The sequence below is a fragment of the Gymnoscopelus microlampas genome, assembly GCF_963454915.1.
Source record: "Gymnoscopelus microlampas genome assembly, chromosome: 13".
NCBI lineage: Eukaryota > Metazoa > Chordata > Actinopteri > Myctophiformes > Myctophidae > Gymnoscopelus > Gymnoscopelus microlampas.
The window spans coordinates 26044966-26060831 of record NC_139950.1 but is presented as its reverse complement, the minus strand read 5'-3'; the positions used below and the strand labels follow the sequence as shown (position 1 = coordinate 26060831).

The 15866-nt window shown below is 41.7% G+C and overlaps 1 protein-coding gene across 1 annotated transcript; it reads right to left on the bottom strand.

The window, feature by feature from the left end:
• Positions 1–2778: 2778 nt before the first annotated feature.
• rab1ab (RAB1A, member RAS oncogene family b) lies at positions 2779–12330 on the bottom strand. The gene is made up of 6 exons (XM_084076316.1): positions 11902–12330; positions 6147–6219; positions 5796–5891; positions 5248–5343; positions 4232–4363; positions 2779–3964 (listed from the first exon to the last, which is right to left on the bottom strand). Exons 1-6 carry the CDS (start codon positions 11913–11915, stop codon positions 3764–3766), a joined length of 612 nt encoding a protein of 203 aa, XP_083932442.1. The 5' UTR covers positions 11916–12330; the 3' UTR covers positions 2779–3763.
• Between the last annotated feature and the right edge of the window lie 3536 nt (positions 12331–15866).

The window sequence follows — 15866 nt, the reverse complement described above, 5'->3', positions numbered from 1 at the left end:
TCATACATTGCATATTATTTCCAGGTATTGTGCTAAGCCATGTAATCAAAAATATCACACAATGCAGCTTTAAAGTTCCTGAGAGAATGGAAAACAAGTAGAAGTCTTAAATCCTCAGGACATGAGTTGGAAAATACTGGTTTAGGTCATGGAGGTGGTTCAGGCAAACCTCTTTGGTTTAAGTGTGACAGCTAAAACTGACTTCCTGTTGATTCTGTGTCTGCCCTCTGGTGTTCTTGATGTAGTTATGGTGCCCCCAAGTGGAACAGAGTGGCATTACTATATCACATCCTAGCCCAGTCTGATGTTCCTCTTCTTATCAAATGTATTCACCCTTATTCAATCAATCAATCGGCTGGGCAACTTTAGATAGATTAGATAGGAAGATTACTGTATGACCACAGGAGATAAGTCTGTGGTGCCAAGCACAATGGTATTTTAAAAGAGCTAAGATGGTATCCAATGATCTGGGATGTGTGTGGCATACAATTTTAGCCCCACCCAGGAAGGGTAGACTTTGCTGCCACACATTTGACATTTCACAAGAGTGTGGCAGAATTGACAGAATAAACCAGTTGGCTTAATTGTCTTATGTGACACTACTACTGTAGCAACAGTCTAAAGTCCAACCCAGAAGAGAAAATGGAAGTGGAAGCACAAATCCTTTCAGAAATACAGGTCAGGTCAACACAAGACACTGTACCTCTTGTACTTCACAAATAGTTCTAATGGTGCAACTAAACCTGTTCAAAGCATTTTCAAACAAGCTTAAACAAATTATCTTTCAAAGGCTTGTCTTGTTCAGTCCTACAGATCCCTATAGATCAGTGGTATCCAATCACATGCCGTGGTCAGGTATTCATTCAAAACAGATGATTTCTCACACAATCGCCACCTCCTGACCAAATCTCAACCCCACATTCTACTTTGCTTTCCTGCATTCTGTACTGTCAAGCATGCTAATTAAGGCACAAAAGCGGAAAGCCCTGGCAGCATGATTAAGAATATCTAAGGAAGGGGACAGTACAAGAGAGTAGGCATGGGAGAATGGACTAAGATTGTCTAATACAGTCTACTGTATTTAATTCTATTTTCAGATGCCCAATATGTTAGTCTAGTATGTCCATGGAGAAAATGTGTTTCATGAAGTTGATGTTTCGGCTGAAGAGAGTAGGATGGATTTGTATTTGTCCACTCAGAAGATGACTGAAGCTCAATTTATACTTCATCGCACAACAGCATGATGCTTGAACAGAACTGAGTACCAGATAAGGAATGGTCATGTTGTAGATGCTAGCACACAGGATGGGGGGATGTGGCTGTGGTATGGGTGTACAGTACACCGTGTACTGCACACAACAGTTGGCTCTCTAGGTCCTAGAGCATTTACATTTTATACTTGGGGGATTTTCGAGCAACCTTGAACAAGGGGAATCTTTTGTATAAGCTCTGTCTTTTGTGTGATCTTATGAGATCAGATGAAGGGGTGAAGTATAAGAAGAATAGGGACAATATATGAAAGAGAATGGTTATGGTTGTGACCTAGGTACATTAGAGTGGAATAGAGGATAATGTTGATAAGGGATTGTGCTTTTTGTGGAGATTTTGTTTTTAATTATAATTATCGATTTTCAGTTCATGATGGAGAGCCACTCTGTCATTCTGATTGGAGTGGGAATGACTTTTCACCATTGAAAAGACTAGAGCTGCAATCAGGAGAAGTGCTGAGAGGGGAGATTCCTGACGGTTTGCCCAGGAGCCTTGTCTTGTCAACAGTAACACAGATCTTATAGGCAGGAATTACCAGGAAAGAAAAGCCACTCCATCTCGGAGATAAAATAAAACGTTGTTTTAAAACTTTCTTGTCCAGTGTAGCTTAAAACCTGGGCTAGGTGGCCTTTGAGTAAGTGTAAGGAATTTTCTCTTTGCAGTTAGTTTGTGTAAAGCTGTGATGGGCATTTCTTTTGTTTTTTATTCATTTAAATTCCTTCATCTGATGTAGCAGTGTTTGCATTTCATATTCGTTGTTTTCATCGGTCTTGTTTTGAAGCGTGATGTTTTTTCTGAGTAGGGCATTCCCAACTTTCATCGTTACCGACTTACATCTTTCCCAACTTGCTTGGACCCCAAGTAGGCCAGGCCAGTGGCCTTCAAGAAATAAAATTTCCATTCCCACAATATACAGCAACAATGGGCATATTTACGAATGCTGATTAATCCCAATTTATATATACTGTGTGTGTACTGTATATATTATCAGTTATGTTTTATACTTCTGTTTCCAATACCAGATAACTATTACTAATCACTTTCTTTACGTTCATAGGCTGGAGATTCACATAATCGCCTGTGATATTCTACTGACTGGCACATGAACTCAGGGTTTCAGGGTGACACTACAGATTGAACTGCAAAATGGGTGGCGTTAGGATATTATTATGTTTGACCTTCTCATTCAGTACAACATGACCACATAAGACTTCTGTTCTCATTGTATGCTCATCCATATAGCAAACATTGAACTGGGCAAACAGCAGTGGAGAAACAGTCCCAGGATTCATTTTAAGCTGAATTCAAACACCTTTATTATGAAAAAAAAAGAGAACATAGTGTTTGCAAATATATATGCGCAATTCTGTACTGAGATTACACAAGCATACTGGCCAATTGTCATACAGACTATACTGTAAGATACTGGCACAGTACAATTGCCATATAAATGTAGAATAAATAAAAATGTTTTCTTTCACGTATCTCACCAAGAATTGCAGACTGGTCTTTCTGGTTCATAGGTCTGGTAGTACAATATTTATTTTTTTCAGTTTAAATGTTACATGTTCCGCAACAAACTGACAGTTGTCTTCAGCCACAAATTGAATGCAGAAATAAGACTAAGACCCCGATAATGAATTGAGATCACTACATAACAGACAAATCAGATTTTACATTTATATATTTATATATATACATAATGTATATGTACATATATATTTTTTTCCACTATTTTGATGCTGGACAGTGACACTGTTGTGCAGGAGTTGGCAAGAAAAAGAAATAAAAAAATAAGAAATAAAATAAAAATGGGACAGACCTAGACATGCTGATACAAACAGCAAAACTAACCCTTAAGGAACAGGGAAACAAAATCTAAATAAAAACCCAAATAAAAGTGGTACGTACATACAAACATAACAAATTCAGGTCATATATCAACCCTGCTGTAGGAATGCAGTGAAATAGACACATCTTCACACCACACACACACACACACACACACGCACGCACACAGTTCTCATTCACCTGCATACAGGACTGTTTAACAAGGGGAACCAATCTAAATCCACTGTCTCTGAGCAAGTTCTTTTGGGGGCGGGGCATTATGGTGTGAGACACTGCAAGACCTCCAGATAGATAGAGGGCGGAGTTAATGAATGACGTGATCATATTCTTTTGTGATCAATTACCAGGGAAACCAGAGAGGAAGGAGCCATGTTTTTTTTTCTATTGTTTTGGTAGTGTGGCTACAGTATGTACAGTACAAATACAGGCAACTTCATTTTATTGGTTGTTTTTTTCTTGTTTTACTAACACACTCACATACATACATGTTCAGTATCACTTTCTCCCCTCTCTTCTGTCTCTCTCTCCTCTGCAGTTGGGCCTTTGTTTGGGAGGGGTTGGAGATGAGAGTGCTTGAGGTGGAGAGGCTGATCGGTCCTCAAAAAGGGTTAAAGTTGATGAGCCTATGCGGGGGTCTGAGTGTTCAGCAGCAACCTCCGGAAGAAGGCTTGACGGTGGTTCCAGGGGTGATCTTAACATTGGACTTCTCGTTGCCACCTGCCGTGGCCCCGGGGCCCATCCTCTTCTTGATCTCAGCAGCCATGGTCATGAAGGCCTGCTCCACATTGGTGGCATTCTTGGCACTGGTTTCCAAGAACGGGATGCCCAGAGAGTCTGCAAACTCCTGAGGAGAGGAAGAGGTAAAGTGAGTGGGTGTTGTCTAACTAAGACAAGTCTGCTAGAACGGAGGGGAGAGTATTGTAGTGGTGAGAAGGAGTAGAGGAGAGAAGAGCCAGGGTTGGGTCAGACGAAGCAGGATAAAGTTAAGCTGGGCTGAAGTGGAAGTGTGTTAATTTATCTCTGAAAGTGTAAAAATGGACTAGGACCAGCTCCAGATTTTACTGTGTATAGACAAGGCACTTCTCTGGGCCAACCTGCCCAGGGCCTTTACCTTAGCTGTTGTGTAATCCACCACCTTCTTTGTTGTCAGGTCACATTTATTCCCCACCAACAGCTTGTTGACATTTTCACTGGCATAGCGGTCGATTTCTTGTAGCCATTGTTTGACATTGTTGAAAGACTCCTGAGACAAAGTGGATGCAGAAACATTTAGAAAACATGTCATGTCTTAACACATTCCACGCCAGAGTTTAATATCATAATGTACTCACCAGTGCCAGCGTGTTATTGTTGTTTTTTTCACGTCGCCACAGACCTCGCTAAATCCGTTAAACTCGCACGTTCAACTGTTTGTAAACACAGGGTAGCTGTGTGAGACGCCCAGCGAAGACCGTTTCGATCGGCGATCCGCCATCTTGAAGCTACAGCGGTTTATGTTGCGGATGGGCTCGAAAATCTCTGGATACCGATAATTCAGTTTCCGGTGGTGCTACAATGAAATGTGTCGTGGCGAACGAGGCCTACAATGAAATGTGAACCTGCAAGTAAAAAAAAAAGAAAAAAAAAAGACCACTTCGCGTAGATCTACGCGACTGGCACGCTGCGCAATTATTTAGGTTCGCGTAGATCGACGCGATTGGCACTCAATGTGTTAAAGAAGCATACTGGTGAGCTGGCATGTTTAACCCACTGACTTAGGGCAGGTACACACTGTAGGACTTTTAAAGTGGTCAGGGAGTCATCTGATCGAGCATTTCACACTACACAAGTCTCTTTCTTGAAATCGTCTGTCATATATCGTTGTGGTTTTCACACTATACGATTGATCGCCGACACACTGCAGGATATTTCACAGGACTCAACGCCGAGAGTAGAGCCCTGCAACGGCAGCAGGATCCCGCAGTACCCGCAGGTTCCAGCGCAAATCTTGCAGGCAGTATTTAAATAGTATTAAATAATATTTTTAAGTTACATTATCATTGCATTTTTCATGCATTGCATAGAATGCATTTATCTGAAAAGTCTTTAGATAAGCAGGCAATGTGATGATGTTGGTGCTGAACTGACCTGGTCTGTGACATCGTACACTACGATGATACCGTGAGCGCCTCTGTAGTAGCTGGATGTGATCGTACGAAACCTCTCCTGACCCGCTGTGTCCCACTACAAACATGAGAAACAGTCGTTTGTTCAGATAGATGTACTTTGAACGTGCAGCACAAAGCAGAGAGAAACACTTGCACAAATGAATAGTGAACAAACCACATCGGCTTCAAAATCAACGTACTATTACGATATTTGGAATCCCTCACCTACAATGCAAGTTAGCCACCAGAAACAAGGGGAAATTTTAATCATATTTTGACTGATTATTCTAGTTAAATGATTATGTATTCCAAGTGCACAATAATAAAGCCAGAGTACTCAACATGACAGCTTTAATAGAAGTTTGGCAGTAGGTTACCGTTTGTAATGTTAATGCTAAAATAATAACATGTTTATTACATGTTATTATTGTCCACTTACTAAAATCTATCCATAAGCAAACTGCCACTGGAATAAAGCAAAGCCAAACACACAAAGTGAAAAAGTGTGTTGTGTGTGTGTTTACTTACGATCTGAAGTTTGATGGTCTTTCCATCTAATTCTATGGTTCGTATTTTGAAGTCCACACCGATAGTGCTAATGTAGCTTTCTGTGTACGTGTCATCCTGGGGGTGGGAGAGAGGACAGGAAGAGAGAACCAGCATGTAAAACATTGCTCTGACATCCTATTTCCTGCTTGCCTTCACTTCCTTTGAGAGTCAACGGCTCATCAGTGACACCGGTCAATATTATCTTTCTTTCATGAAATCTCTATCTAAGCAGGCCAATCAATGACCAATAACCAGAGGGCTCATTTGTTTAAGAAATAAACAAGATAATAAAGTACATAGTACATTCTGCTGTGTTATAGCCAGACTTACTGCAAATCGGAGTAGAAGGCAAGATTTTCCAACGCCAGAGTCACCAATGAGGAGCAGCTTGAATAAATAGTCACTGTGGAGAGAGAGAGACATCAGTTAGACCAATAAATGAAGTTTACATAATACTTGACCCATAAAAGGCTTTTTCACAGGTTCTTCTAAAATTGAATTGTGAAAACTATGGTTACAGTAGTACCCCAAAATGGTTTTCATCTATTTGGATTCTGTATCTTAGTATATTTGTTGTAGTGGTTGTCATGCATAGCAGGGAGGAATGTGTTTCTCTGTGTGAATCATTCATGTCAGTGTTGGTTAAACTCATGGAAGTCCTGTCGGACAAGTCACAGTAAGAGAGGAACCCTCTCTTACCTGCACTTTAGGTCCCAAGTCACAAGACAAGTCTGTCCTGACACTTCAACTTTCAGTTTACAGTTTGTCAAGGTTGCATGGCATAGATGCCTAGCAGTTACAGAACATTTAATATATCAATATATCGATCAATCAATATATCCCTGACCAAAACACTGACTGAAGCCCTTCTTCAGTCGTCTCTCTGGGTTAGGGTTAGAATGCCAGCTAAAAGGTGTAAAATCTACCCCCCCCACCTTCCCCTCTTTTGCTCTGTCTGTATATGAGACATTTCAAATGTATTTTTTTTAAAGCAGTAGTTAGTTACCCACAAAGCAAACACTGGTTGCAATGCTTACTTGTAGGTGAGTGTTCTAAAAAATGCAGATCATATAAGACACAAAAATGAATAGTATAACGAGAAAAAAAGAACATAACCACACAAGCACACCTGATTCAGCTAGCTAGCTGCCTGAAAACATTCATCATAGTGCGACTTGGATATGGTTGCTGGTGAAGAATATATGAATGAATGAGTGTGTGCGTGTGCGTGTGCGTGTGCGTGTGTGTGTGTGTATGTATATATATATATATATATATATATATATATATATCTCTCTCTCATCTCTTTTTTTTTGCAACTGCAACTTTCAGGACAATGAGAATGCTGTGCTGAGCTCAGCAACATTTCCACAAGGGAAGTACAGGTCAGTTGCAGAGGCCAGGAGCTCATGTGATTAGTTGTATGAAACCAACAGAAGTAGGAGGAATAGGCGAAAGGATTAGGAGAAAAAAATGTAAAACGAAATATTGCCTTCCACATGCAACTGCAGTGCTATGGTGGGTGAGTGGTTAGTGTTGCATCGCTTCAATAAGATCATGGGTTCGACCCAACTATGGCCTTTCTGTGTGGAGTTTGATCTGCCCATGTTTATCAAAACACATCACATACAGTTGGATGCTCCTGTAACTGGTCCCTGGTTGCCAGAGAATGGCTGCCCACTGCTCTTTACGGTTAGGATTAGGATGGGTTAAATGTGTGAATGTACTTAGAAATAAATATACTGTACTTAATGTTTATTAAAAACATTTATACACAAAGAAAACGTGCTTCTCTGTTATTCAATTAATCAAAAAGGTTATAGAATAATCGCGAAGAAGACAGTCAGTTGCAAGTTACCCTATTTGCAATAATATATTAGCTCTACAGAATGAGTATCACTCCACTGCAGGTATAATACTGGACCCATTTGACCCCGCACGGGAAATTACGTTTTCAGCTTCAACCAGCTGATTGCTGCCCAAGTGGTCAGGCTTGAGTGCAGGGGGGAGCTGTTAGGGGTTATGTGTCTTGCTCAGGGACACCTCGCCAGGGCTGGGAATCGAACCTGGGACCTTCTGTTTTCCAGGCGGCCTCTCTGCCCATTCAGCCATGGCCACTCTAAGGTATGATTTACCGAGGTCCTATCAGCCTGATGTATGTTTAATGAGCTGGTCGAGTGGTTGTTGATGATTGCGTCACGCTTGCTGGTATTCATTTTAAGATCTGGATTTAGAATAACCTTACAGATATGAGTATGTCGCAGCCTCAAACTGTTAATGCGCACACCCACAGATGCATGTAAGCACAGTACACAGTACATGTTACACACAGTCAAAATGTGGAGGAAAAGGTGTGGGCTGCCTGAAATATGAGCTCAAATATGCCTTACCTAGTGCCTACTACTGACCTGCACATCAAAAGGATCATAGCAGCATTCTGACATGTTTAGCCCATTGACTACAACTCACAGTATACTTGACATTACTGCATTCTACATTCTAACGGCACATTCCAAGGCAAGGCTCACAAACCAAGGCTCAACTGGTTTGACCAACAGACCGACATTTTAGGGTGCAGTAGTGTGTAATACCCTATATTCCATTCCAAGTCCACCTACAGTTCTGATTGGATGAATATGAGTGACATGCTAATGCTCCCACGAGTAGTCCAGCAAGTCCACAACTTAAAAATAGGTTAATAAACAAAGATACAAATATGCCCATAACTGGGCCATGATCCAGAATTCCTGATCCATGGGCCAGAGAAGCATGTACACAAAAAGTTTAAAACACAGACATTAACATAGGCCTAAACCGAGTTTCCCTTGTGGATTACACAAAGCCTTTATCCCAAGTTCCCAACTCCACTCCGATCTTCTAACATTCAAACCTCCCCTATGTTAGGAAAAAATATGAGTACAGTCACATTTGTACCAATGTGTACAAGACTCAGTCAGAAATGGTAGGCCGCAGGAAGGAGAGACTGTTCTTATTTGGAATGACCTAGACCCAGGTACCAGTAACACACATCAGTTACTGTACACTGTCTAATAGACTAGGATTGGGCACCAGTGTCAAAGAAGTTCCTCACAAACATAATTCAAAATGCAAGCAGACCGCACCCAACAAAATCTCTGCCATTTTCCACATATGAGAAACATGTCAGATCTCTGCAAGAAATAGTTATTAAGATTTCAGCCCTTTCAGTCTAACGACCCCAAAATAATGTTTATGTCTATGGCAAAAGAAACAGAACTGAATTGGTGCTGTGTCCATCACTCACTCAAATGTCTGGTACACCAAAATGGTGTGGACAGAGGAAAAAGTGTCAATGTGCACAAGTGTTAGCTGAGACTGGGTTGATTCCTGCCTCCAAGAATTCACAATCTTCCCCCCTTTCCCATTGTAATAAAATTCAGTCATGCCCTCTTCGTTAAGCCCATGGCCCTGGACAATGGCCATCCCTGTGCAAGCCAGTCTGGCTACACATTGCTCAGGAGGATTCTGAGAAAGTACCAAAGTAGGAAAAGAAAAGAGGAGAAAAGCTGCCAATGCCTATTTACTACCATTCCCCAAACACGGCTTTGTCTTTCTATCGACTATGGTATTCCGATTCAACAGAGAGATTATAAAAAGGAATTATAATATGCATATGCCATTGATATCTTGTATCTTGATAAGAGCACCTGCTAAATGCCTACATTGTAAATTCTCTAACGCATGTAAATAAGACATTCCTCAGTCAAGGAGACTGATGTTTATTAGTCTTGGCCCAAAACAAAAACATCTTTATCAAATCAACTCTAGGCATGGAATCAAATCAACTGTAGCATGGAATGGGTTACCTACAGACCTTAAGAGTAACGGTTCCTATGATTCTTTTATATCTTCCCCAAAGGATGGTTAAAGCAGAGCACAGTCTGTGTCTAGAAGACTTGGTCTAAATGTATTGCAATGCATGGTTTCTTTGTCTAGCTTGGTGTCTTATTTATAGTTTTACAATTTATATTGTTTCTGAATGCTTTTGCACTGACCCCCCCACCTGTATTTCTCAGGTATCAAATCCCTACCCCCTATTGCACACTTTTCCCACAAGGACATTTTCCTGCACCTATGGGTGTTTGGACTTGCATGCACAAGGACACTTTTGGCAACTTTGGGGGCGTGAACTCAAGTGCAATTACACACATACAAATGATATCATGCAACACGACATAATTTGCACATACATGTGAAAGGACCGCAATGGAAATAAGCCGCTGGTTTTATGCGTCTACCCTTTTGATAATGGTGTGACAATGTATGTAAATGTACATGTTTTATTATCAATAAAGAGGTCAAAGTCTCTGACTTCCAATTGCTGGTGAAGGTACAGCCATAGTTTAAGTAGTAGAGACTCACTGAACATGCAAGTGCTATGCTAAAGAAGTCCATTTAGTATTACTAGATTGTGTAAAGAGTCATGACAATAGCAGAATTTGCTGAATTATAAACTCAGCATAGTGGTTAAGAACCGGTGGCTTTAGATAGAGTTGTGAGATGTTCCAACTTAAGAGTCACAATCCAAGAGCAACTTAAACCCTCTATACTTATTAAACTGGACCGGGGGTCAGCTCTGTACTTGGTCTGCTCTTTTTTCCCTAGACACCAAAGCTCACAATGCTTTGCAGCGTGTGGATCGTCTATTTATGGCAAACGTTCCCCCAAGAATAGGGATAATGTCTAGGATTCAGATAGTTAAAAGAGACATAACACATCCTGGGTTCTGAAGTCCAAAAGAATCCACAATAATCAAAGTGGAAAAAAACAGCATTCCAAAATAAATGCGCAAGACAGGTCTCAGTTCACCATTTTTAATCTGACACGTTTCAGTGCAAGGCCTTCATCAGAGCAAGCAAGTTTAAAAAACATATTGTTATTCTATTGGTGCTCAGAAAGTTATTTTAAAGGCTATGCAACAGGTGCAACCCTAATCCACACAATTCCACCTGAGACATATTCTACCTGGGAGAAATTCGACCCAACTTAATCTGTGAATGGAGAGTAAAGAGAAAGGGAGCCTTGGCAACAGCTAATGAGTTACTCAACATTACTGTGGTGAAACAGTAGGCTTGTCATATGGCATGTGACCAACACATGACTAAGACATCTAGAGATGGGGGTGGTTTGTTGTACAAGTTACTGTTCTATTTGACTCTAAAGTCATAGGAACTTCAATGAAATGTACAGCACCAGTCTACCTGGATGTAAACAAATCAACACAATACATTAGTTTGTGTCCAATTAACCCTGGTGGTTGGTTGCTAGTGTGATGTAAATGGAACACACTCTCTACTGTGGCAATCAGCAACAGGTTCCAGAGTGTAGGTCTAATTATATAGCAAAAACATTGGAATCCCAAGTAAATAACGCCAGTGACCACCAGCTACTTTGTCTAGCTATAGACCTTTTTTCAATATGTCCAGTAGGAACTAAACAAAAGAAAAGGATCCAAGATGAAACTGAATGCCACTACTGCTCCTCTTAAAGCTATGTCAAGTGAGAAAGGAAACACCAACCAACATAAACTACAGGAGATGATTATCACACCTACGGCCCAAACATTGACAAGTCAACATTATATCGAGATTCACGGTCACATTTTAAGTTGAACGAGAAACACTTCATGTCATGATTACATCAAAACGAGACTTGAGGTTAAAGGGCGACACTGTCAATGTCCCACTAACAGCTGGCTATGAACAGTGCAGAGGCACAGGCTATCACTGGTTAAAGCTCAAGCATAACGTTAAGTCAACTTTAAGCACAATTAAAGGCCACTTAAGTCGTGGTGAAATGTGAGGAATGTGTGTGGTGGCACTGGCTGGGATTGTGTCATATTGGCGACACCGGCAGACAGAAGGCTAACGTCAGCTGACGTTAGCCTCCTGTAGCTCCGCGGCGGCTAGCGTTAAGTGAGTCAGCTAAAGCTAATTTGATAGCAAACAAAGCTAACTAGCGGTTAGCTAAGCTAGCCTCTGTTCTGTTGTCGGACATGGATAACGTGATGATGTGGAGATATTATTAACGATGAGCGTTTACTTACTATTCGGGATTCATCTTGGCGTCGTCGTGCGGTCAGATGCCGGCTCGTAAAAATGTCAAGTCCTTTAGATTTCCCCCTGGCTTCAAATAATAAAACACGGTCCCAAAGCAGAACCAGGGATAGCCTGAACCTACCAGCTTCTTCTTTAGTCAAAAACCCAAAATGGCTGCAACTCCAACCAGGAAATAGCTAACATTAGCTAGCTGGCTACTGGAAACAAAACAAGGGGGGGGTGGAACTAACGCGTCGTGCTGTAGTCTAGGTTGACAGCTGTACTATGTGTTGTCGGCAGCCAAACGTCCGTATATCTACCTATGTCGTGCGTTATTATGACCACGTTGAGTAACGTTAAGGACTAATGGGGGAAGGGGGGCGCTTGTCTTGTCTGTGTCTGCAACGTTTGACTGCAACAAGCCGCTGTCAAGCCCAGGGAAGGATGCAGTGTTGCCAGGTTCTGTGAGAGAAATAAGGAACCAGGTCTAGGAAAACAAGCCCAAAAGAGGCTACATCACATGAGCACTTTATAAATTGATATGCGTCGACTGTTTGAAAATAGCCAATCTGCTAGTTTTAAAAACTCTTGCAATAAAATGTGGGATATTAAATTTGGAATATTGTTGAAACATTGTAACAACAGAAATGCTTCCTGGCACAAAACACTTTCATGCAAATATTTGAGAACCACTGGTTTAAATAATGCACTGTTTTTTTAAGCAAGCCTAAATAAGCAAGTACACTTTAGAAACAAGCCCAAAACACCGCAATACCCGCAACTACCAATTTTTACAAGCAACTTTGCAGAAACATAAGCCCAACGTCGCTTATAATAAGCCGACATGGCAACGCTAAAAGGATGACGTCATTTAGTGAGACGTGGCAAATAGGAGTCAGTAGGCTACAGCAGAGAGACCAGCCCAGTGGTACACACTGCATTCTCAACCTTTTTCATCAAGGATCCCCAATTTGATATACATATTTAGGCCAGTGTTGTGTTGTTCTTTCTTTTCATGTCAAGGTCAAGGACCCCCAAATGTCTAATCTATTATTTAGCCACGGTCAGACCCTCCCTCATCTGAAAAGATGTTGTGCCAGGAGAATCCGTGTACGTAGCGTTCAGTTGATTTTCAAAATAAAATCCCAAAATCAAAAATCGGAAATTGTCCGTTCAGTTTATATCCGTTCTTAAGTCCCAAAATCGACAATAAGAAATTGGCTTCATCTCATGAATGGAAAACGGAAATTGACCCGTTTTTTAACTTTATTTTTTTGTTAAACACAATTTTTGCCAAGATATCAAGTATTACTTTATAAGCCCGTATCTTGCGTTCAGTCTATTATTCAATGTGAAATCCAGAATCAAAAATCGAAAATTGGCTTGATTTTCAATTCTAGCCTTTCATCTACATGAATGGAAAACGGAAAATTACCTGTTTTTTAATTATCGATCATTCATATGCATTATTATACAAAGTTACGGATAGGGAGGGGGCGGAGCCGAGTCTCCACCCCCTCGCTACGCGCCATCTTGGTGAGGTCGTAACGTCACGCTTTGATATCGCCGCAAAGCAATCTTCCAATCACTCTGCTGCTCCGTCCATCTCCATTCATATTATCTCGGTGTTCAGACCCACGCTCACTGGTAACTGGTAAGTTGATGAAATTACTTTATTTATTTTTTGCAACACTGGCCAGGCAAGGCAGAGGGACGACAGCTGCAGCGTTATAAAGAGAAACAATAGTTTTATTTTATGTAAATCGGCTTTAGTGCTTATCTTAAGAAATATAGCCCATAGAGGAGAATAGTAGACCAGGGGTCTTCAATGTTTTCCAGGCCAAGGACCTCTTAAGAGATGAAGCAGGGACCCCCTCACTGCATATTGTATAAAATTGTGTTGCACGTTAAACATCTTCATATATTTCATAGACAGCTTCATAGACTTGTTTGACAGCACTAATGTGTTGGATTCATGTTAAGTTGTGCATTGTGAGCTTGTAGATCTGCTATTTTCTGCTAATGTTCCCCTCAGAATAGGGATGCTAGGGTTGAAGTGGTTAATGTAACGCAAAGATTTGGGCCCCTCTGTAGTAACACTGAGGATCCCCTAGGGATCCCGGACCCCCTCTTGAAGACCCCTGGTCATGGCCTGTTCCCCAACTGCAACTGCTTCTCAATAGTCTAAGACTATTGAGAATGTTTTTTGTAACCAGTGATGGTTACAAAAATACTCGTTTTCAGTTTGCTTTGTTTTGTTACATATACCTAGTCTAGCAGCCAGGATGATTATGCTCAACCTGTAATGTACATTTTTGTGAGTAGTGAGAACATTTAATCAAATATGAAGACAGAGAAGTTTGGTTCATGTGTGCACTACTGCAGTTCTTACTATTGACAGTAATGTGTTTAGTATGATAATTGTAAAGAAAATAAAGCTGTATTATGTTATTAGTGAGGTAGAGGCGCTTCATTGTGACCAGCACTCAACAATACACACCTGAAAGGCAGATATTTGTGAGGGGCTTGTATATGTGAGCTTACAGTAGGTTTGCATTATTATTTGATTTTCTGTACAATGATACTGTGTTTATTTTACATTATCGAACCTTTCTTTGTTTTCCAGTACGATCGAGGACTCAAACTCTGGCTGCCTGCCTCTCCAAGACCCCATCTACTGCTGAGAGGAAGGAGTTTGTGCTGGAGTTTTACTAAGACTGGTTGAGGCAGATATTCCCCTTGAGAAAGCTCCCACACTGGCTGCAAAGCAGGGAGGATCCCTTCCAGCTCTGTCCCACTTCCGCTCAGACTACCTGCTAGAGCTGTTACCTCAGTATGTGGAGGATATCAAGAGTGCGGTGGAGTGAAAGGCCATCTATGTTTTATTAGATGAGACAACAGATGCCTGTGGTCGCTGTGTCCTCGGAATTCTTCTGCAACCCGTTGGCGAGCCATCTCTGACATCAGATATTGTGTTCCTTGAGAGAGTCAACTTCAACACTGTGTCACAGGCAGTCATCTCTTGCCTCAACAGCTACAACATCAACCTCAGTGACGTGTGGGCTTTTGTCACAGACTCAGCAAGCTACATGAAGAAAGCCTTCAACATCATTCTTCATGGCCTGTTCCCCAACTCCAGACACATCACATGTCTGGCACATCTCCTCAACAGGAGACATCCAACCCTTGTGCTGCCACTATCCATGGTCAACTTGACAACCTCTACATGTTTGAATACGGCTGCAGTGCAGGGGCTGAAGACTGGCATCCTGGGACCAAAGAGCAGCTGGGGGAGCTGGATGAGAATGAGCATGATGCCTACTCTCAGCTCTTCCAGAAGACCATGGCTAACTGCTCTGCAAAGCTGCAGGCTGTGATGGAGAGACACCCCAGCATGGATCTCTTCAAAGCCCTCCCAGTGTTTTACCAAGCAATTGGCTGGTCTAAGAAAGAACATTCAGGACTATGTCCAGGTGGCCCCTGCCCTTACCCTTGTGTCAGCTGAGGAATGACATCGTTACGTCCACATGGACTAGAGTGATGCTGAGTATGTCAGTCCTGTGGAGTGGTGGGCTGCCAGGGAGGACAGAATGCCCACTCTTGCCCCACTAGCATCATTGTACCTCCATCACCCCGCTACCTCAGTGGATGTTGAGTCTTTTCTCACATTACACTATGCTGCTTACACAGTACCGACGGAGCCTGACTGAACACAACATTACAATGATGCTTATTGCCAAATTCAACTGTCGGCAGAATAACCCCCACTGACTGACTGAAAGCCAGAGGCTGGCTATCTGGCTGGCTGGCTGACTGACTGCCTGACTGAAAGCCACAGACTGACTGACTGACTGACTCAGAATGCCTGGCTGAAAGCCTCAGGCTGACTGACTGACTGACTGACTGACTGACTGACTGACTGACTCACTCACGCTTTAATGGTTGTTAAATGTTGCCTTGTCTTGTATAGAAT

What these genes read in the sequence shown, in the direction of transcription:
- rab1ab (XM_084076316.1), bottom strand. An exon ending in AGACCATCAAACTTCAGATC is followed by an intron (nt 5,344 to 5,795) that starts GTAAGTAAACAC and finishes TCATGTTTGTAG; the next exon opens with TGGGACACAGCGGGTCAGGA. An exon ending in TGTACGATGTCACAGACCAG is followed by an intron (nt 4,364 to 5,247) that starts GTCAGTTCAGCA and finishes ACTTTGTCTCAG; the next exon opens with GAGTCTTTCAACAATGTCAA.